The sequence below is a fragment of the Chenopodium quinoa genome, unplaced genomic scaffold, assembly GCF_001683475.1.
Source record: "Chenopodium quinoa cultivar QQ74 unplaced genomic scaffold, ASM168347v1, whole genome shotgun sequence".
NCBI classification, from domain to species: domain Eukaryota; kingdom Viridiplantae; phylum Streptophyta; class Magnoliopsida; order Caryophyllales; family Amaranthaceae; genus Chenopodium; species Chenopodium quinoa.
The window spans coordinates 3,493,467-3,514,959 of NW_018742817.1; the positions used below are offsets into that span (position 1 = coordinate 3,493,467).

Genomic DNA, 21,493 nt, shown 5'->3' on the forward strand with positions numbered 1-21,493 from the left:
ATATATACACAATACTAACCCTAGAATTACCATAACATTGATAACTAGAGATTAGGAAACAATATAAAAGATAACCCCAAATAACTACCAAATATTCTCATAAAATATATCACAAAATATATCACAAAATATATCCTCAATATCAGAGCCCGACGGTCTCCGTGTCTGTGCAGAGCATTATGGCTAGGACAAAACAGACTACCCTGGGAACTCCGTCTGAGAGTGACGGCACCTTGGGAGTGCCAACTGATGAAGTATTTGATCAACCCCCCAAGTGGGGTTCATTATCCTCAATACCCCCTCAAGTTGGAGCATGAGTGTCAAAAATACCCAACTTGGAAAGAAGATAGTCAAAATGTGACTTCCCAAGGGCCTTCGTGAAGATGTCGGCCAATTGAGAAGAAGTAGTCACATATGATAGAGAAATTAAGCTATCATTAATCGCATCTCGAACGACATGACAATCAATTTCAATGTGTTTGGTTCTTTCATGAAAAAACCGGATTCTTTGCGATGAGTCAAGAAAACTCACTTTCACAAAACAACTTGATTGCCTTTGGGTGTTGCACACCCAAGATCAACAACAAGGCCTTAAGCCACTTTAGCTCACAAGTGATCACCGCCATTGACCTATATACGGCCTCAGCAAAAGACTAGAGTGACAGCACCTTGGGAGTGCCGGCTGATGAGGTATTTGATCATCCCCCAAGCGGGGTTATCCTCAATAATATGCTATTTTAAACATCTTTTTATATGATTAACTAATGCATAATTAAAAATAAGAAAAATTGGCCACAATAACACCACCTATTGACGAGGTGCGTAGAATAACACCACCTGTTCGTTAAATACTCTATAGCACAACCTATTGTCTTGGGTGCATAAAATGACATTATTGACATCGTTTCCACCGGAAAACTAAAAAATTATTTTACTTTTTTATTTCACTTTTTTTTTTTAAATTTAAAAAAAAAAAAAAATTATACCCCACGTGACTTTTGGTATTCTTTCTTTGATTCACTATACTCCACTTGAATTTTTCCACCTTCCACATTCAACCATGAAGCACCATTGTTAATGAATACAAAAGCACGAATTTCACCAACATTTGCAATTTTACAGCTTTGTTGCAAAATTTTGTAAGTTTCTTCTACAAACTTTGGTAATTAGTCTTTTACGTAAAATTAGAGTACTATTTTGGTATAATTGTTGATGATCTTGATTGTTAAATTTAGGGTTTTTTTATTTTTATTTTTTATTTTTTATTTTTTTTACGTTGGATTACCGTAAAACACCCTACTTGTCATACTTTCATTATCTAATCCATTAGTTATCAATTACTTTTTAAGAATTTTCATTTTTGAGCTAGGTTCATAGGTAGGTATATTAAAATAAAAAAAAAGGAAGTCACGTGAGGTTGTTAAAAAAATTAATAAAGGAATTAACATAAAGAGAGAGAGAAAAAAAAAATTAGTTTTTCGGTGGAATCTCCGGCCTCCGGTGTCAATAATGTCATTTTATGCACCCAAGACAATAGGTTGTGCTATATAACGAATAGGTGGTGCTATTCTACACACCTCGTCAATAGGTGGTGTCATTGTGGCCAATTTTCCCTTGAAAATATTCATGGTTAATTTGTTAACTAAGATTGTAAAGAATAAATGGTACGGTGTAAATGTTAAGGGACGGAAGATATCGGTAATCTTCTTATCCCACTTTGTTTATACAATTTTTCTCACCTCTTACTTTATCCACCTTTTTTATATCCTTACCTAGTAACAAGAATCACAATAATTGAGTCGGACTTTTAAAATCAGATAGAGTTTTTTTTTTTTTTTTTTTGTAATTTTTTTCTTACCATTAGTTTATTCTAATTTTGACATAAGATCTATCTTTTACCTTTGTTTATCTCACTCTGAATCCACTTAAACTACAAGAATTTTAGAAGAATACTTATGTCTTTATATGACCTTGTCCTTTGTACATAAAAAGCAAAAGACAGATTCATTTTGACGTCCTCTTTTCTTGCTAAATTTTAGAAGATCAATGAAAACAGAAGAAAAGTACAAGACAACCTTAGGGTGTGCAGAATATCACTCATTTAAGGGAGCAAATTGGTATAAATTTAGATATTCTATCTATTTTATTTATTTGTTAATGTTTTCGTCAAGTACAATACTTAAAACTTACCAGTTACCACAAACAAAACTTAACATACTGTTGATATTGTCTGCCCTTTGCGAATAAATTAATAAATTTAAATATAAATAACAATTGAACTCGACGTTACAGATATTAAAAAACAAACAAGGATTAGATGATCTAATAATCCAATATATACGACGTTTAGTAGCATTTTCTGTTATTTTGTAAACATATTAAAGGATTGACCAGCCAAACCCCTGCTACCCTTACCCTGACTAGCTTTTTGGTCAAATTTTTGTATATTTGTAAGTACGTAGTATTAAGGTTTGACCAACCAACCCGCTAAGACCCCATTCTTCAGAGACAAAAATCCACCCCTCACCCCCCAAAAAAAAAAAAAAAAACAGTTTGCCAAAATACAACTTCAGCAGGCCTGAAATAAAGACCATTTCTGCGATATTATACTTCGTATTTATTACTCTGCAAAGCTTATACAATTGTTGTTATCATCTACTTTTACATAATACGAAGTAATTTTAGAACAAATCACTGATTCAATTAGCTGGTCCAAACAACTGATACAGGAAACTTTAAAATCAGCTAATACATACTATTACAACTAATTGTTGAGCAAGGCATAATTAGTGTAAAGTGAATGGTTCATTATGACCCAAGTAGACTCTGAAAAAGAGGGGTCAATACAAAAGTTTAACATATACAAAAGACAGTAGAAAAAAATGCCTAAATGCATCCTAGATTCCACTAAATACAACATATACATCAGATCCATGACAATGTAATATGAAAAGGCAATTCCGAACGATGAATCACCAAAGAACTCTTTGCGATAATCATTCATCACAACAGACGAAAATCAAAGCCAGCTGCTGGAACTGAGCTTTCATGAGGAGTTAGTTGGCCCTGGCGAGTTCAAGTTAAATCAGAGCAAGCCAATCACCCAATTCATTTCACCAGTGCTCTCATCTTTTGGTAACAAAATTGGTTAATAGAGTCAATTCTAAATTGGCAATGACATAGCCCCGAATAGTTTGTTGAGCACTGAGTCACAAACAGACATCATCTGCTAGCCAACTCTAGAAAGCCATCTTCACTTGCACATTGGTGAGGAAGTGTATTTTCTTTTTCACGTGCTTACATATGGTTTATAGACATCAGCACCTTCCGCGACATCAGATCAATACTGTTCAGCAACATGCTTGAGTGACAATGTATCATCTCTTGGATGAGCTACTTCTACCTGAACTTCAATTTCATCTCCAACCTGAGATCCCACTAAGACCCATGCAGAAGCTTGAAGGCCAACCTGCAAACCAACCCAATTAGCAGAAACTTAATCTCCTATTAAGTTTAGCATATTAAATGCATTCACAAGCGCACGCGCCGTGAGTGTGCAGCACTCGCACACAATTAAATAAAGGTATAGCCATCCATAGAGGTCCAAATGAATAAACTTTACCTATATCCTACATGGAAGACTAGCACAAAATGCAACCTAATTAACCCTTCTTTGGGAGGGGAGGAAGAGAAAAGGAGATGATACAAGTTATAAACCACAAGTAACTGCTTTCCGGAGAAGAAAAGATAACAAAATAATTGAGACTGCATCTTAAGAAAGGCAGGGGTCTGCTATCCTGTACAAAATGAGCTGCGAATAAAATAACTAGACCCCAATATCTTGATGTAATTCCTTTACAATAATTTATAGTTTTTTTTCTTGTTTGATGGTCATCATTGGGTAATTGGTGGAAAAAGAAGTAGCCATATTTCTTGGTAGGGATTTTAATATTTGAAAGGGTTTTTTTCTTGTTTGGATGGTTATCACGGGTAATTGATGGAAAAAGATGCAACAGACAGCGCCGGGTGGTTCATTGCAAAAGAAGTAGCTATATATCTTGGTAGGGATTTCAAGATTTGAAGGGGAGGGGTAAGAAAAGGTAAATGGGTGGTAAAGAACATTTGTGAAAGAAAATACATTATTATGGTTCAAGATGCATCAACTGATGGCATAACATGCAAATTTACACAGAAATCTATTATCAAACTTCAATTTACAACCCACTGTGGCATAACATGCAAAATTACACAGAAATCTATTATCACCTCAAGTTACAGCCCTATACTAAACAGAGTCAAGTTATTAAGTAATATGTTACACAGTGATAACTATAATGCATAGTCGAGGTGTCATGGTAACATATGTACGCACACAAGAAACATTGCATACTTGAAGAGCAGGTATTGGTTAAAATTAATTTTTTGTAGGATTCATATGCCAAAGATGGTTACAAAATTCACCGTTCTCTTAGTCTTATTGAAGAGGATTCCAACCATTCAAGTTACTAAGATAAACTGCTAATGTTATATACTCTCCTCCATATTATAACCTTATAATATATTGTTCTTATAATATAGTGTGCAAGTAGGACAAGTGGCTAATTAATTTATTTTTATAAAAGTACAACGGGGACCGTGAAACAGAGCATGTGAGAGAGAGTAGTTTTTTATATCATTTAATTAGGGGCCATGAAAGAGAGAAATGATAAAATATTTTGAGTGATGCTTTAGGGAAGAGAGAGATATATTTAAATACGGTATAAATTTACGAAATATAAAAGTGATGCAAATATAAAAAATAACACCCAAAATTTGCAAGTGGTGCACATGAAAAAATAAATGGAGGGAATAAAAATTACAATAAATGGTATTTCTAAATACAATATAGTTTAAGCACTTAATAAATATATATAATCAAGACCTCAAAAGCCTCATTTTTTCTTTGTAATAATTTCAAACTCTCAGAATTTGCCTGAAGGAAAAGAGATGTCTCATTTCACTGATCACTCTAATCCATGACCCTTCTAACTTTTATGAAAACCTTATACGTTTGATGAAATAACTTGACTAGGTACCAGATTAACAGGCAAGAACAATGATTGTGTATACCTTAATTCCCTCCCAAGTATAATTCCAACAGTAATCTATTCCATAAGATTTTTTTTTCCATCATCACCCCCACCACGACTCCCTGCCAATGGTTAAAAGTCTTCGATCAAAGTTATTGATGAATGTGGTAAATAATTACCTTTTTCTCTTTTTCATACAATTTTCAAACAATTTTCCACTAATTGAATTTCCCCATGCATGACTCCAATCTTCAATCATCATTCTCTCTTTCCAATTATCACATCAATTACCTTGACCCTCTTTTTTTTTTCTTTTTCATTTTTTTTTTTTTTTTTTTTTTGTTCTGAAAAGTAAAACTATTCATGTAAAAAAAAAAATTAAAAAAACAAAAATTAATAACTAAATTATAAAAATAAAAAATAAAAAAAAATAAAGAGAAGGAATCTTATTCTTTTACATGTTTTTCTCTCGTTAAGGTTCATGTATCTAAACTTACTTTCTGATTCCAAATGGGAAGAATAAATAAGATTGGAGGAGGGAGTATAACACAACAGTGCAAGCGCATTCAACAAAACAAAAAAAAAAAAAGCGTACCTCAACCAAAATCAAGGCTGCGATACGGTCCTTAATGAATCTGAGAATCAGAGCACGGAATCTTCTTTCCTTTGGCTGCCTTCTTAAATATTCTAGTACCCAATACCGGAGACTACTACTGAAGATCTTTCTTGCAACTCTATGCTGCATATTTACTATCGATGCTATCCCTTCTAGCTGACCTGCTGAAAATGGAGGGGCATCTCCCCTAATAAAAGACTTCACCTGAAAGGCAAATCAACCCAGTACTAATGTTAAGGAACAAGAACATCTATAGAGTCTAATTTTCTTTGAAGGCTTGAGGAAACATAAGGCTAATCAAAATTTAAATGCAACAATAAAGCAACTTCAACAGCATGGAGACTGCAGTTGAATGTAGATGTCATGAAAAATCGACAAATGTTTTAAAATAACAAAATGACACCCCGTGGTAGATAGTAAATCAGATTCATGACTAGAGAGCACAATTTCCATGTACAGAGCATGAATAAGTTTGGTCTGTCTTAATCTAATGTATCGGTCTAATACAGAAGCCATCATCTGTTCTACAAAAGGACGAATACGAAAATTAATGAGGGGCAACTCTATATATACTAGCTTGGTTGATAGATTAAAATATTTTTTTTTAATAGTGGAACAAACGACTCTCATTTGTTCTCTTCAGTTAACTTTTACAGATCAGCCCTTCCAATAGGTGATATGAACACAACAATAGGTTGTTTATACATCTGTATACTCGCTTCGTTGATCAATGCTAGATTAACAGATGTTTTAGTGGAACAAACAGCTCTCATTTGAGCAATATTCTCTCTAATACGCAATAGATACTTAAAATCTGAACAAGAAAGAAATGCAACACCACTTTCCAAACCAAAAACTTTGGAAGAGTCATATAGATAATAGTGAATCTATGTATATTAGTATTATGCAAGTAATATTATGCTGTCTGCATAGAAAATGAAAACAGGCCCAGAAAATAACCAAATGATCTACAGATACCTGGACCAAAAAGTGAAGAAAAGACTAAAAAGATAATTCCTCCGTTTTTAACACTTGCAACACTTCCTTAAAATGGAAATGTCACTATACTTGCAACACACTACAATTGGAAACTTTTTTTGGGTGAAAGTTGTACTATTACCCTTTACTTAAAGGTCATGGCCTATTTAATTAAAATCCTAACAATCTCTCAACCCCATTTCAAGTGTGTAAAATCATGTGAGACCCACTTTTCTTAAATATTGTTGTATCAATCTATATGCAACTTATTGTGATGGCCTAATCAGTAATCCCTCCAACTCGACAATAAGAAATTCTGAAGCCATTCACAACTCTACTTACAGTTTTCAAAAACATACAATTTCCTAAGCATAAACTGCCTTCAAGAGGCACACCCAAGTAACTATGGAGCAAACTCTGCCCATACTAAAGTAGCAGACTACTCAAGAGCTTCCTTTTTTTTTTTGAAAGTAAATCCTACTAAGATAGTATCTTAAATTCTACAATCAACTCAAAATCTGTAGAATATAGAGCTGCATCTTTAAATCAAGAAGATCAGCAACTAAGACAACAATATTATCTACTTATTACAAGGTATACCTAAACTTTTGTCTCCACCCTAAGACACAAATTTAAACCTTCGAACATATCAACTACGGTGAATAAAAGAAGTGACATAAGATCCCCTTCCATAACCCCCATGACAAAGAAAGCCACTTCCTGGGAACACCATTCACCATCACCTAACACTTATCTCTTTGAATTAAAAAGTCCCAAGTACCCAACAAATCTAGTCCAGAAAAAACAAGTGATTGCCAGTCTTGTTATCATAATCTTAGTTTTAAAAAGCGCGAGGCGCACCGAAGCGCAAAGGGTCCCTGGAGCCTAGGCGCAAAGCGAAAGCGAAAGCGCACGCCTTTTGGATATGAGGCGCAAACTTTTTAATTTTTTTATTATTTTTATTGTACTTATTTTTTGGCATTGAAAATCAAATTAAAGTGATACTTATTTTATTTTATTTTATTTGGTGCTTTTTTGAAAAAAATTCTGCTTTTTTGTAAGTATTTTTCTAAAAATACTCAAATTTAAGCATAATAAATAATTAAAACTACTACCTCCGTTTCATATTATTTGCAACGATTTGACATAAAGTGTGAGTGAAAAATGTCTAATCGTTGCAAATAATATGAAGCGGAGGTAGTATTTTTTTTGGTTAAAAAAAAAAGGTAAAGCTGGTCAGAGAGACTGGTCACGTGATTGACTGTCAGAAGGAGAGCAGGCTTTTGTTATTTTATCAACTAAAAAAAACTGATAAAATAATAAAGAAAATAAAAATTTTACGTTATTAAGAAGAAGCAGAAAATGAAAGAATGGAAAAGAGCAGCGGTGGAAAACAGAGAATAGAAGGGGGAAAAAACACTTACCTAGGTTGCTTCACCGGCGCCGGCCGCCGGTCTTCTGCCGGAAACCGCCGGGAATTGATCTCCGGCAATGTCTGCCGTAGCAGAACCCACCAATTCTTCAATTGCAAAGCAACCCGTAAATTAGGGTTTTCAAAAAATTAGGGTTTTCAAATTTGGGGTCAAATTAAGCGATTTTATTCAATTAACAAGGGGCTTTTGCTCGAATCGTCACTTTAAAGACTAGGTAAGCTTCAATTTGAAAAAAAAAATGTGTTTTTTTATAAAAATTAATCCGAATCTCCTTATCTCACGCTTTTAAACATAAGGCATCTCAGGCGCTGCGCCTTACGCCTTGGTGGAGGCAACTGAGGCGCGCGCCTTCTGGAATGCGCAACACCTAGGAAGACCGAAGCATTTTGGCCTGCGCCTCGCGTCGCCTTGCACCTCAACAGCGCCTAGGCGCGCTTTTTAAAACTAAGATCACAATAGAGCACACAAACATTGGGAGAAAGGCTCTTTAATTATGTCTCTTAGCTTGGAATCTTTCATCAATGCTGGATTCATCCAATATTGACAATTTGAGCAACATACCTTTTATCTTTTTGAAGCCTTAGACTTCCATATGAAATATGAAAGTAACAAAATTCGAGCATTAGGTGTTTCTCGCATAGATAGTTACGAACAGCATATGCAGTTTAAGGAAAACAAATGCAGAATGACCCCTGTTGCTACATCACTTTTACCAAGAAGCCTGGAGCATTAAAGAGGAAGATGCTAGTGGTACATGCTTTAACCTTGATTCACTAGATTTCCTTTCAAATGCACATATATGCACAAAGAAAGGGAACGAATTATTCCTACACTAATACAGGCATTCCATCAGCTCTCCTAAGTCCTAACAAGTTTAGTTAACTTGATGTTTTCTGGTGTCCTTACTAGGCTTCTTGAATAGCTATCATCAAAGGAGAAATACATTAAACCGGCATACATGACTTGCTAGTTGCTACATCAAAGGAAAGCTAAAATTACCAAAATAAACGTTATGAACCAATAATTAATCAGAATAACTTAAATTATACAGGACGACCACCAGTTGGGGATATGATCACCCCTTAATAGCTTCAATTTTCCACATTAAAAAATGGGAGAGAACTTTCACTCAACATGAATTATTTGGAACTATTACAACTGAAAAGTGAGAAAAATAAGCAGTAGCTGATCTAAGAGTACACAAGACGGATAATAAACAACACAGTGGAATATGTATGACTATTAAAACGCTTATTCAGTGTAATCAACATCAAGGGAAGAACAAACCTGATAATGGGCAAGAAGATCCATATATCTTCTTATAGGAGATGTAAACTGAACATAGCCAGGAACTCCTAAAACACCATGGCGTATTGGCCTCCTAAAATCATATTCAGCAGCACGCATTGTTTTAACTAAGGCAGCACTCCGAACTGGTCCTTCAGGAAGATGAGAAAATGTAGATACATCTATATTCGACTGAGGCTGTCCTCTATAAGGTAAAGGAATGTTGTTACAAGATCCAAATGTAGCAACGACTTCTCCACAAAGAATCATCATCTCCGAAACCAGGCGCATTGCAGGGTCAGCTTGATTCTCTACGTACAGATTGATCTGTGGTTCTGGATCATCAGGATTAGCCACTTTGACACGTGTTTCTATCATTGAGGTGTCAACGGCACCCTGAAAGAGAAAGTGATCCAACAAAGTTTGGAAATCTAAATAGACAACAAGCCACAACAAATAATACAAATAAAACTGAAGAGATGCATATATGTGCCAATAAGATTTAAAAGGCTCACCAAAAAGAATTGTGATTACAGATTACAAAATTTGTCATATATCAAGACTTCAAAAGAGCAGATATTCAGGGAAAAAATACAGCTGAATAAACAACAAAACAATTGCAAAGTAAAGTATGCCAGATACAACATGAAGAAACCCAGAAAATATACTACACTCAAATTAATACAAGCTTTAAATATAATACAGAATACAAAGACGTAACCAGTTTTTTACGTCGACAAAGTTCCCACACGTCATCTATTATGGTAATTCTACAGGTCCACAAATCTAGTCTTTACAAAATATGTGAATGAACTAGTAGGGAAACTCATTTTAAAGAAAGACTGGTAGAGAAGTTTTGGATGAGAGACCTTAGTCCTGTCATAAAATGTTGCTATAAAAGGAAATTGGACAGATATTTGATAGCACAAGAAATACAAAGAGTCATTATATTGAGGTATACAAACATGGTAAGATGAAATCAGCAGCTAGCAGCCATTACGACTTTTAAAAGAGATATATATCCGATTACGGAAGTTATATCTAACCTGCTGTCTTCGCCAATGCAAACGTAGAGCTGCAGCCTCAGATAGAATCTTTAATTCAGGCTCCTCTTCAAGATTCAAATGTAGGAGCTCTGATGCACTTTCATACGTGAGCATGTAGGTAGGTCTTATAATGGTGTTCTCTACAGAATACTCAGTGATGCTGCATTAGAAAGGAGCCAAACATCATAATATGCCCATCATGTATGCAGTATGCAAGACTAGCTTTGAGTATTCTCAAGTACACACTATGCAAGAATAACATCACTTTAAATGAAGCTTGAAGTTCATCCCACAACACATTAGCAGCAAGTGGTGCACTCATTCTTCTGGTGCCTCTTGCGTAACCAAGTGCCTTTATAATAGGTTGTTTTCTGAACAGGCAAGAACAAAACCACATGGTGCCCATTTATATTATATCCAAAAAATTGTTGCTTAGGCAGTAAAAATTACAAGAATAATTACACAGAGGTAGCAAGGGTCTTACACCTTTAGTTGATAGTTGCTTGGCATACATTTTGCAAAGGATGGACACTATTCGGTCAAAATCTGATACCATTATGACAGTTAACGAATACTGAAATCGTTTCTAGCTCAGATAATGACAGCTTCATAGGTATGAAAATTAGGAATACAAAAGTACACTTGAAAGTGAATGTTTGTCAGCTATGCAAAGGAGCACTCTATGCAAGAGGTAACATAAACAACCTTCTTTCTAGTACTGACGCTGATTGTGGCAGGAGTCGTCACTGTGCTTTTGAGGTTTAAAATTCATCCAGTTAGAATTTGTCCCTTTGCTGGACAAGCTTGGGAAGAAGCACAATTGAGTAAGGTTCTGGTAAATAAACTTCTGGCACTTTGCTATTGACTAATTTGACCTTTGTGCAAATAGTGTTATCATGCTGGCATAGTACATTTTGTTTGCTCCAAATTAGGAGGCACATAGTAGCTTGCATAATCAACAGAATAGATTATCCTTGAGGACAGTGATGCAGCTTGCGACACTGCAGTTGGCTCATGGCAGCAACCCCCCACCCCCCCCCCCCCCCGTCAATTTGGGTACTTAACAGTTTAAGGTGAGCAGCCAGTGGCTTAGGGGTGATTATCAGAAAAAATTTTGGTGAAGTGGCTATTGCAGCATATAAAAATATCATTGACGGTTAAGAACTGGTGATGGCAGTAACAAAGGCTTCCTTTTTTTTGGTTCTAATATGGCTCACCAAAGTGGAACTGAAAAATTTATCTTAGATAGTAAATGTCTTAATACTTGTTTGGTTAACATTGAAGTGCGGGAAATAGAAATTCATTGGAATTTGTAAATGGAGTAGCTATTAGGTTAACAACAAAAAGTGAATGGGGGATGTAGAAAACCATGGCAATGGGGAACTTCCCACAAAACATAGGAAATAAATCACCAACCCACTCAAACCCCCACCCCTCCTCCCCAAGGTTAATTCATGAAATTTTATTTAAACCAAATAAGATTAGAAAACCCCTAGGAATTGCAAATGTAAAGTAATTTCCCATGAAATGTAACTTCCTATAGGAATTTTTCCATGTAAATCAAACAAGCACTAAGATAATTTGTTTAGTTTGAGATTTTATTTTCTGCAATTTTCTATCTAGGACTTCTAGGTGAAGTAGTTGCAGAGTTGCTAGTCTGGATAGCAGGTTTATTTTTTGTTTATGGGACCATGTTCACAGGTATAATAAAAGAGTCTCACAATCCTTAGCTCATATGCTCCTATGACATTAGTGCTTGGGTGGGTAGATGGGTGTCCTGAATTCCTAATGTTGTGATGGACATAGTATCAGAAGACAGTTGTATTCTGCAAATAATTAAACCCCAAAAAATTATCACAACATATCTTCATGCACCAATGTTATTCAAAATAAATAAATGAAGTCAAACCGGGATTACAGTTGTGATTCAAGAAGTGCCACATGGAACTGACTTGTCCATATTTCTAACCCAGATGAGAAAAGTGAGCACCCAGAAAGAAAGAGATGTGCATCAACCAATCAACGAAAAGGTTACCTGCCATCAGAATGTAGAACAACCGATACTGTCACAGCATTGCACTTGGTCCCTTGTTTTAAGCTCATTCCTTCCATTGCAAGCCTCTCTGGAAACATAGGATAAGTAGCTGTAGGAAGAAATATAGTAGTTCCTCTGCTCATGGCCTCTCTGCAGGTCACAATAAATTAAACGACATTAAGAAAGATACTAACATTTAAAAGATAAAGTAATATATGGAGGGGAAAAAGCAAGTAGAACAATATCAATGGGCATGTTACATGGGTGCATGGAATTACTTGTCAAGATTGCTTCCAGGTCGAACCAAGCAGGTTGGATCTGCCACATGTATCCACACTTTGATCCGTCCATCTTGCAATCTTGCCGCACTAAGCGCATCATCAAGCTGCAAATACAAATTTTGTAATAAGATTACAAGGCACTGCAAAGTTCATGCAAAGGTGCCACATGCGAGTTTAGCCTTCAAAAAATGGCTAATGACTCATCAGTCAGCTCCGCACCTAGGGGGTGTTCTCTCTGAAGATTCCCAATCTTCCTACAAGTTGTTAGGGGCTTGGGGCAATAACAAATTCAGTCAAACTGCAAGCACTCTGGAAGTCCGATTGTTGGTAAAATAATAAGCTACCATGTAATTCGAATTTTATTTGCTTGTAAACAAATGTCACTAGCCACTACAGAGCTTCATGAATCAATTCAATATATGATTGTGGTTAAGATATAGTGAGATATAGGCCCACAACCTATAGTGAAAAACAAGTCCATAAGAGAAGCAACCCAACAGACTGATAAGCAAAATGGTGAAGGGAAGGTGTAGTAGAAGACTTCTGTTAGAGTCCTCCTACTGTGCTACAGCAAGCAACTAAAGTAATTGAGAAAATGGATGGAACACCATTACTTGTGGAAGCAGAGACAAGAAAAGTTTATCTAACATCAAGAAAATGCTGACTTCAATAAGTATCATAAACACAAGAAATTGTAGAGGCACTTGCAGGAAAAATGTATAGCTTTTCAGCTGACAGAATTTTGAGAATCCCAGTACCTAATCAACAAGCAGGATCTTAAAACCGAGAAAACTTTTTGAAGGGTAATTGGCTGTCAGAACTTAGATATTTGCATTGAGTTTTCTCATGGAGAAATGAACAAGAAGATAGATATATAAAAGGATTGACAGCAGAACTGATTGGGATTTGAGGAATGACCGAATGAGCAAAAAGAAGATATATTAATAATAATGTAATCACAAGTAGATGAATATCATAAACACAGTTAGTCTGACCACACTCCCATTTACTTAAAAATTTGGGTGTGCTGAGGAAATAGGGTAGCTATGTAGCACGGAAACATTGCTGATTTCATGGTTCAAGGTTTGCGCTTCAAAATGCCAACCATTGGCAAATGAAACATGTCTGAAGCAACCACCTGGCAAGCGAGAAACTCTTCAAATTGAAATATCCAGATCTGAGATTTGTGACATGTTTCAAAATGTGTTGTGTTTATTTCAGCATCAAAATGCCAGAGTAATGAAAGTATTTTTATGAATGGAAACCTTACAATACTCTGTTTCTCTCCCATCTCGATCACAGTTCAGAGGCCGCTGCCAACAAGTTCTCACCGTCAAAAGCAAGACATTGCAGAACCTGTGCTTTGTGCTGGCAAGTCATTCTTTCTTCAAATTCATTGTGTGTGTGTGTGTGTGTGTGTGTGTGTCTGTCAGATGGAGTGTAAGATGGAGATGATTCGATCATATTCGAATTACAATTACCTCATCAGCCTCATCTACATCAATGGCGTAGACCTTCAAATGAGTAAGGTCCTTCCTTCGAATCTGAAAGAAATGTGGTCGAGTAAGTCATAGAGTACACTGGAAACAGATTTAAAATCTATACTTAGATACTAAAGTAATCCCCATAATTATCCCCAAAGTACATGTGTCATTACCTCGGAAAAAATTTTCCCACCAAAAAACTTTGTTGTTATTGTTTTTGTTTTTTTTTTTAATTTTTTTATTTTTGCGCTATAAAAGTTTGTTACTACAATATATCTCACAAAAATGTTTTGGCCTTGTATTTAGGAATGATGCACAACACAAATACTTTAAATAAAATAAAAAATTACAGTGGTAAAGAATAAGAAATGTTACGTAATACTATAAAATACTAAGTAGGATATTGCATCAAAAAAAAACTAAGTAGGATATTATCAAAAACTTTTTTTTTTTTTTTGTTTGTTTTGTTATCAACAAGAATAACAAGTACTTTTTTTTTATTCAGAACAAGAGTATGAATAATACTTCATATTACGAGTACTAAAATATTGTTACTCCTTGCATCCCACATTACTTGTACTATAAAAATTAGCCATTGAGATATATCTTGTGGTATATCACATGAAAATGTTTATTGTACTTTTATTTTTATGTTTTTTTACTTGCAATGATAATGTTTTATACATCTTCTAATACACGAATAATGAAATACTATTGTTAAACCGTGCATGGCATGGGTTATGAACTAGTACATTAAACCCCCCCCCCCCTCCTCTCTTAAATAAGCCAGCAAGAAGTGAAACAACTCCCAAAGAAATCGTCACTCAAAGCTATCCAAGAAAAGCTACTACCTAAATACTTTAATTAACCTCTTTGGGCGTAAATACATTATTTGACCTCTTTAGGAGAGGATCATAAAAAATTACCTCATCGATATCACAAGACTCCGACAGCAAATCTTCAGCAGCCAACACAAGTTCTTCTGGGTGATTGGTGCGAATGTTCAGCTTCAACAGATCAAGATTAACATGTACTGGAAAATAACCAATATCTATGAGAAGATTTAATGCTGATGATGGTGTTTTCGCCAACCCCATGGCTGTAAGAATCTGAAAAGAGATGTTTACTAGTATAAGACATGGCATAGGATACATGTTTTGTTTAAGGAGTACAGAATGCACATAAATGCCAAAAGAATGACCACTCTGCCGCAATAAAGCAGTCCTTCTAATTCTTGCTTGTCCAACTTTGAATATAGTTAAATATATTCAGATAGGATATATGACTACAGGTTTTGTTTATAGCACCAATTCTCCAGATTAGCTTTATGAGGGAGAAAAGTCTTATTTGCAGTAGATTATCAGCATTCCATAATATCTAAACGGAGAGGAAAGGTTATTTATTGTGAGGTAAAGGAAGTACAACTAAGAACAAGATGTTCAGAAGAGTAAGAGCACAGGAATACATCAACTAACGAAGTTCCAGATAAAATCTTGGTCCATGTTCACAAGCAATTAATCTCAGCAAAAAGTGAACTCCTCTTTGGAAATACACCTATTGTAAATTTGTAATCACTTTTATCAAATAGGTTGAAATTTTACTTCCTCTTACAAAAGACAAATCTATATTATAACAACTTAATACAAAAAAAGGGATGTTTAATTAGGTGCTTAGGTCAGACAGAACATATTTATTATAATCAATAAGCTCTGACAGTTGCAAGGGATTGTGGAATTTAGCTGTTCTCAAGTAGAACAAATTACCGTCCCAGCTGTTCTCTTTTGGGTATCACTGCAGAATGATTCAACTGCATAAGCAGCTAGAGCCTCAATATGATCACGAATTCTGTCCTCTGAAATCCACGAGGATCTAGGAAGCTTCGCATCCATAGATCTTGCCTTGGCAGAATATAATAAGTCTATGAACTCCTGATGTTCCTTTTCAGCAGTCTCCTTGGCAAGTTTCCTCCTCATAAGTTCCTCAACCTAGAATTTCATGAGATAATATTCCATCTAGTAACCATCAAAACAAACCAATATAGACAGACGAACAGGAAGCAGTGCATATTGAGGAAATAGATTTTGCAAATAGAGAGTATAGTCAAAGTATGGTCAAATCAGGCAATCAGATCTAATCAGATCAGAAAGAAAAGTTCATCAAATAAGCAAAAATAAGATGATATAAACACAGCCTGATAGGGGGCGAGTTTTTTCCCTCACATCAAAGACTACTTGCAATCCAATGACCCATGACAATGTGAAGTTTAAAAAGATACCAAGGTCAAACAATATAGAAGGTGCAAAAATCAACTGTAAACCTCAATAAGGTGAAAAACCCCAGCCAGTATCATGCACCAGCACAAACAGCATACATAAAGAAAATAAATTTAAATCTCAAAGAGTGTACGGTATATTATATAGAGCTCAAATATAAATCAATGTTATGCCCATCAATTGTAGCAATTCCAGTCCAAATCATTATGAGAAAATATTATTAAAATTATAGAGCCAAGCTAGACTCACGGGATAAGCATACAGGAGTAAAAAAGGCCAAACAACCTAAGAAAAATACAGAATATCTAGAGCAAAAAGGATGAATCAAATGGTTTACCTGATCAGTAGACCGAGGAGTGTAAACAGAACAATAACCTTTACTCTCCAGCACAGAGAAGTAGATTTCATCCTTTGACAGCAAGAGATGAGCACAATAGCTCTCAAGTGGTTCAGCAATTCCATAAATCATCTGTATAATGAGCTCACATAGTCAGCAGCAGCTATAAATCAGAACTATGAAGCAGAGAAATGTAGTACCTCTGCCAACTCCTCTGGAGTCACTGATTTATTCTTCTCAAGCAGCTCAGCCCAGGCAAGCTCAAGCAGAGATGAATCCTGCATCAATTAACATGTTTGATCAATTAGTTTTTTAGGTCCAAAAAAACAAGGACACTGTACTCATGGTGATTCACTACAAGACCAGACTAACCAAGTTATCCTGAGCTTTCTGCATAAACTCTGAAATTTGAGTATGGTCAAAATTCTCAACACCAGGAACAACATAAGTTATCTGCTGCGGTTTTATAGAGCACGATGTACCATTCTGCTTGAAATTAGGGGGAAATGAGTGAAGAACCAATAATAAAGGAAGGATAAATCAATTCACCCTGAAAAACAAGTATACAATATATTTTTCTTGCTTTAGAAGCAAAAAAAAAAAAAAAAAAAAAAAAAAAAAAAAAAAAAAATTATGCTCAAAATTTTAAGTTTTTAATATATTCTTCATGTATATGAACCTGATCTGACACCATCCAGTTCTTCCTCCCATCAGGTTTCTGAGCAACTGCTAGCAAAACCCTTTCGGAATCCTTTTTAAACTCCAACAGCAAGCCGCCTCGAAGTCCCTGCTTTTCAAGCTTGTCTTTAAGAAGCTCTCCACTGCTCGTTAAAACCAACCTCCAAAGAGAAGCACCTAATCAGTTGGGAGCTAGACCCTTTCTTTGATAATTGCAAAATGAGTAAATAAAAATTGAGCAAGATATCATTGACTATCACTCAAAACGAAATAATATAGGTGTGAACAAATATGCTACCGTTACCGCCTCCCATCACCCCCAACCACCCCTTGTCCTCTTCAGTGGTAACTTTGCCCTTTTTTCATGGTTAACTTAAGGAGACTTCTTGGGTTAAGGTCAAAGATTATTGAAACCTACACATAAATGTACCCATTCTGTATTCTAATTGAAGGCCTCCAAAACACTCAACAAGTCCAAACACTCCAAACTAAATTAGAAACCTCAAAGATTATATGGCAGACGTTTCACTGAAATGCCACCAATTAGTCATCATAAATGTATTTAAGTAGAAAGTCGGCAAAAATAATGACCAACTAAAGTTTCTCCACAATTTAAAACATAATACTTGTCTGACTTGCTCCCATGTTCTATGTGGATTTTGGTTCGTGATTTGGCACACATCAACGCAAGATAAATTATATGGTTGTGTATGGTTTGTATTTCTTTTCGACTAAGGTTGCTTTGAAGGGTGCAAAGGAGTGCATTCATGTGCCATTACATTAGTTAGCATAACTTGTGTAGAAGAATTGCTTAAAAGCCTCCAAGAATCTATTAGTTTACTTGCTTTGGAGACTAAAGTCAAATTTGAAAAGTTAGAGCCAGTAGAGGAGTGTAATACTTCAACTAAGACACAGAATAATACTATGGCTAACCTTTTACATGAATATAAGAGATTGGTCATTGAAGATGATGAAGACGCCGAATGGCCAGAATATGATGAAGAGCATGATAGTGGTAAAAACAATACATCCCTTGATGATTGTGAGATGAATTTTGATGATCATACAGGTTGATCTTCCAAATGAGGAATTGGATAGCACATCACCCACTCACTTTTTACAAAGTTTTCCGGAAACAAAAGTCTACAATAAGTGAGTTGAACTTTCGGAAACGGGAGTATATATTTAGAAAAAAAAATCTAAAATCCTGGACTTTGTCATCTTAAAGGGAATTCCCTGTACAGGCCTTCGGGATAATCTTCCTTACTGGCAAAATTGGCTGATTATAAACTTTTCATGACAGATAAATAAAAAGCATGGCAATTTTTTCCATCCATAATTCCATAGTCCAATCAATCTACAAACGTAACCACTAAAAAGATGCTAATAAACTTCTCAACTCTCAAACAGACAAAAAAAATCTCTTTTTCAACCGTCTGAAGGTTCACTAAATCCACTACTCACAACTGCATCCCTCAACACTGTGATAGGTCCTCTTTTACCTTATCTAACAGATATGCTACAATACTACTCAGACACCACCTCTACAACCAGACACAGCAACTGAGTCCAAATTGAACCGAGCTAGTAAATAAAATCACCCATGGTTCGGTAAGTTACACCATTTCACTTCAATTTGCTCCCAACCACTCAAATTATTACTGAAACAATGCCATCAATCAGAGTAACTTAACTCTTCATATATTTTGCATCCCCAATTTCTTTTGATTATGTTCTTCAACTCGATTAAATGTAATTTCGTCCTTTCTTCCATATCAACACCACTAGCACAACATATCAGTAAGCAACTAACTAAACAAATCAAATATCATCAAAGAATAAGCCTGATTCAGGTATAACAATTAATATTTCAATGAACCACAAAGTCCACCAAAACTCCAAGCAACAGAAACTTATCTCACAATATCTTATTCAAATTCTCCAAATTTTTCAGCAACAACAACGACAAATGTTGAGAATAAAAATTATAAAGAAATACAAACATACTACCTGTTCGAAGCTTGAATTCGTCTTGTCCTACGCCTTTCCTGAAGCTCCTCCAATACACTATCGACCAAACTATGAACCGCAAAAACCCCAAATTTTCCGCCATAACCATTGAATTGAAGCTCAAAACGGCACTTAGACGAAATGAACCCTAATTTAGAGCGAGTCTGAGGTCGTAATTGATGAAAACAACAAAGCAAAGAGGAGAGAGAAGGGTAAGAATAGGCGGATGGTCGGATGATAGCGCAGCCATTGGCAGCACGAACCGCCATCATCCTCTCTTACTGCGGCAAGAATAATAGATTAGAGAGATGAATAGTTCATGACTTGATGTGGATTGTAAAGGAGAAAACAAGCACAGATGTAATGGAGAGATGGAAACAAGCTGCAAAAATGGTGTTGGAAGTTGTAAAGCTAGGGGGAGTTCGAGTTTATGGGCCGGAGCTTGCCGATGTTGTTGATAAACGCGGGTAAGATAAAATAGTGTACGCCTTCAAAAAAAAAAAACATTAATAAAATATAATCAAACTACACTTACAAACAAATGCTAAAAAAGTTAGAAAATTTTGTTAAAAATAAATCAACTTTAAGCAGTTAGCTCAAATTAAGTCATCTTATGAATTAAATAAGAATAAATCAAATTTAGAAGGGCATTTTCTTTAAATAGGTCAATTGACTGCAAACACCTGATTATGTCTCCCCAAACACCAGACCCAGTGATGTGTGTCTTTCACGTTTTGATTGACGAGTTCGGCGGAGTTGAAAGTTCTCGCAAAATTTCCTTAAGCTTAAACCATTTTTCACTTACCCAAAATGTTTTTAATCGTCTTCAAAAAAAAAAGTCTTTGATCTAAAAACATCCATTTCGTGTCCTTACATCCAAAAACATTCATTTCGTGCCCAAACTATAAATACGTCCAATCTGATTATGTTGGTCCATTTTCCCAGTCCAATTATTGTTTAGTTGGATGGAATTTGAAAAGAGCTTTCGAACGATATATTATAAGCCCAAATCCGACTTAAAACGAGTGAGATATGGCCAAATTACTAAATCGAGTCCGAACCGCGCCTAGGCCCACCTTTAGTACGACCCAATGCTTATATGGAGTCCAAATATTTAGGCCCTATATGATCATATTCCTATCCCAAATCAGCTAGAATCTTTTAGAAGGTTCTAATTTATCCTTTTCCAAAAGATAAATATTAAGAGTTTGAGATTGAATAGAACTCTTCATGCGATAAACTTTGAAAAGCACCTAAATCAGATCCATATAGATATATTTTGCAAAGATAAACCGTCAGAAACAAACTCCGTACAAACATCTTCAATCCCATGAACCATCGCACAGCGATGAGTTGATCGCGACACGACAGACCCTGTCGCGAGACGACAAGCGTGTCGCGACGCGACGAAATGCTAGGATAAATTTTGAATTTTTACTTCGTCGCGCCGCGACAAAGAGTTTTATCACACTCAAAACTTCTGATCTTTTTCCGATCATTCAACTCTCTTTTTTCCCCTATAAATAGAGGTCGTTTTCCCTAATTCCAGAGGGACAACATCAAGAATCATCATCAACAACCATCAATTACAATCATCAATAAATTTGAGAATTCCTAAACCCATGTTCTTAGCCTAAACACATTCTAGATACATCCTAATCATTCACCATACTTCCTTTGTGTGATTCAAATACTCCAAACCATACTCGACGTTGTCTTCAACCTCGACGTGAAAGGTTGATATTTCTGAGGGTTTGGACCCAAATCTATATTTCAATTCCTAAATAACTTAATTTATTATTTACTTTAATTTATTTTACTTTCTTGAAGTTTACTAACGTGTGTATTACTTTATACCAAGAAAGTCGAGGCATCAAAGTAAGTAATTTAATTACTTTTTGATAGAAATCATGTATAGGTGACACTTTGATTTAGTTATTAGTAACATGCTAGGATTGTTATTAAT

General features: G+C 35.4%; 1 protein-coding gene across 2 annotated transcripts; it reads right to left on the reverse strand.

Moving 5' to 3' along the window:
* Positions 1-2,758: 2,758 nt before the first annotated feature.
* On the reverse strand, positions 2,759-20,262 carry LOC110725970 (ribonuclease II, chloroplastic/mitochondrial-like). 2 transcript variants are annotated; one of them, XM_021905449.1, is made up of 14 exons: positions 19,528-20,262; positions 17,519-17,660; positions 17,212-17,325; positions 17,040-17,117; positions 16,840-16,971; positions 15,993-16,214; positions 15,156-15,338; positions 14,227-14,289; positions 12,743-12,849; positions 12,465-12,614; positions 10,430-10,589; positions 9,384-9,779; positions 5,665-5,889; positions 2,759-3,469 (listed from the first exon to the last, which is right to left on the reverse strand). In XM_021905449.1, exons 1-14 carry the CDS (start codon positions 19,797-19,799, stop codon positions 3,341-3,343), a joined length of 2,373 nt encoding a protein of 790 aa, XP_021761141.1. In that variant the 5' UTR covers positions 19,800-20,262; the 3' UTR covers positions 2,759-3,340. The 2 variants fall into 2 exon arrangements, with proteins under 2 accessions (XP_021761141.1, XP_021761140.1); XM_021905448.1 differs by having other exon boundaries at positions 17,519-17,678; positions 19,528-20,259.
* Between the last annotated feature and the right edge of the window lie 1,231 nt (positions 20,263-21,493).

Bases quoted from the DNA above. Each gene is read 5' to 3' on its own strand.
- LOC110725970 (XM_021905448.1), bottom strand. From the start codon at position 19,799: ATGATGGCGGTTCGTGCTGCCAATGGCTGCGCTATCATCCGACCATCC. The intron at 17,326-17,518 runs GTTCATATACAT...AATTTCAAGCAG, and splicing joins ACTGGATGGTGTCAGATCAG to AATGGTACATCGTGCTCTAT. The intron at 10,590-12,464 runs GTAACCTTTTCG...TTTCTAATGCAG, and splicing joins GTTCTACATTCTGATGGCAG to CATCACTGAGTATTCTGTAG.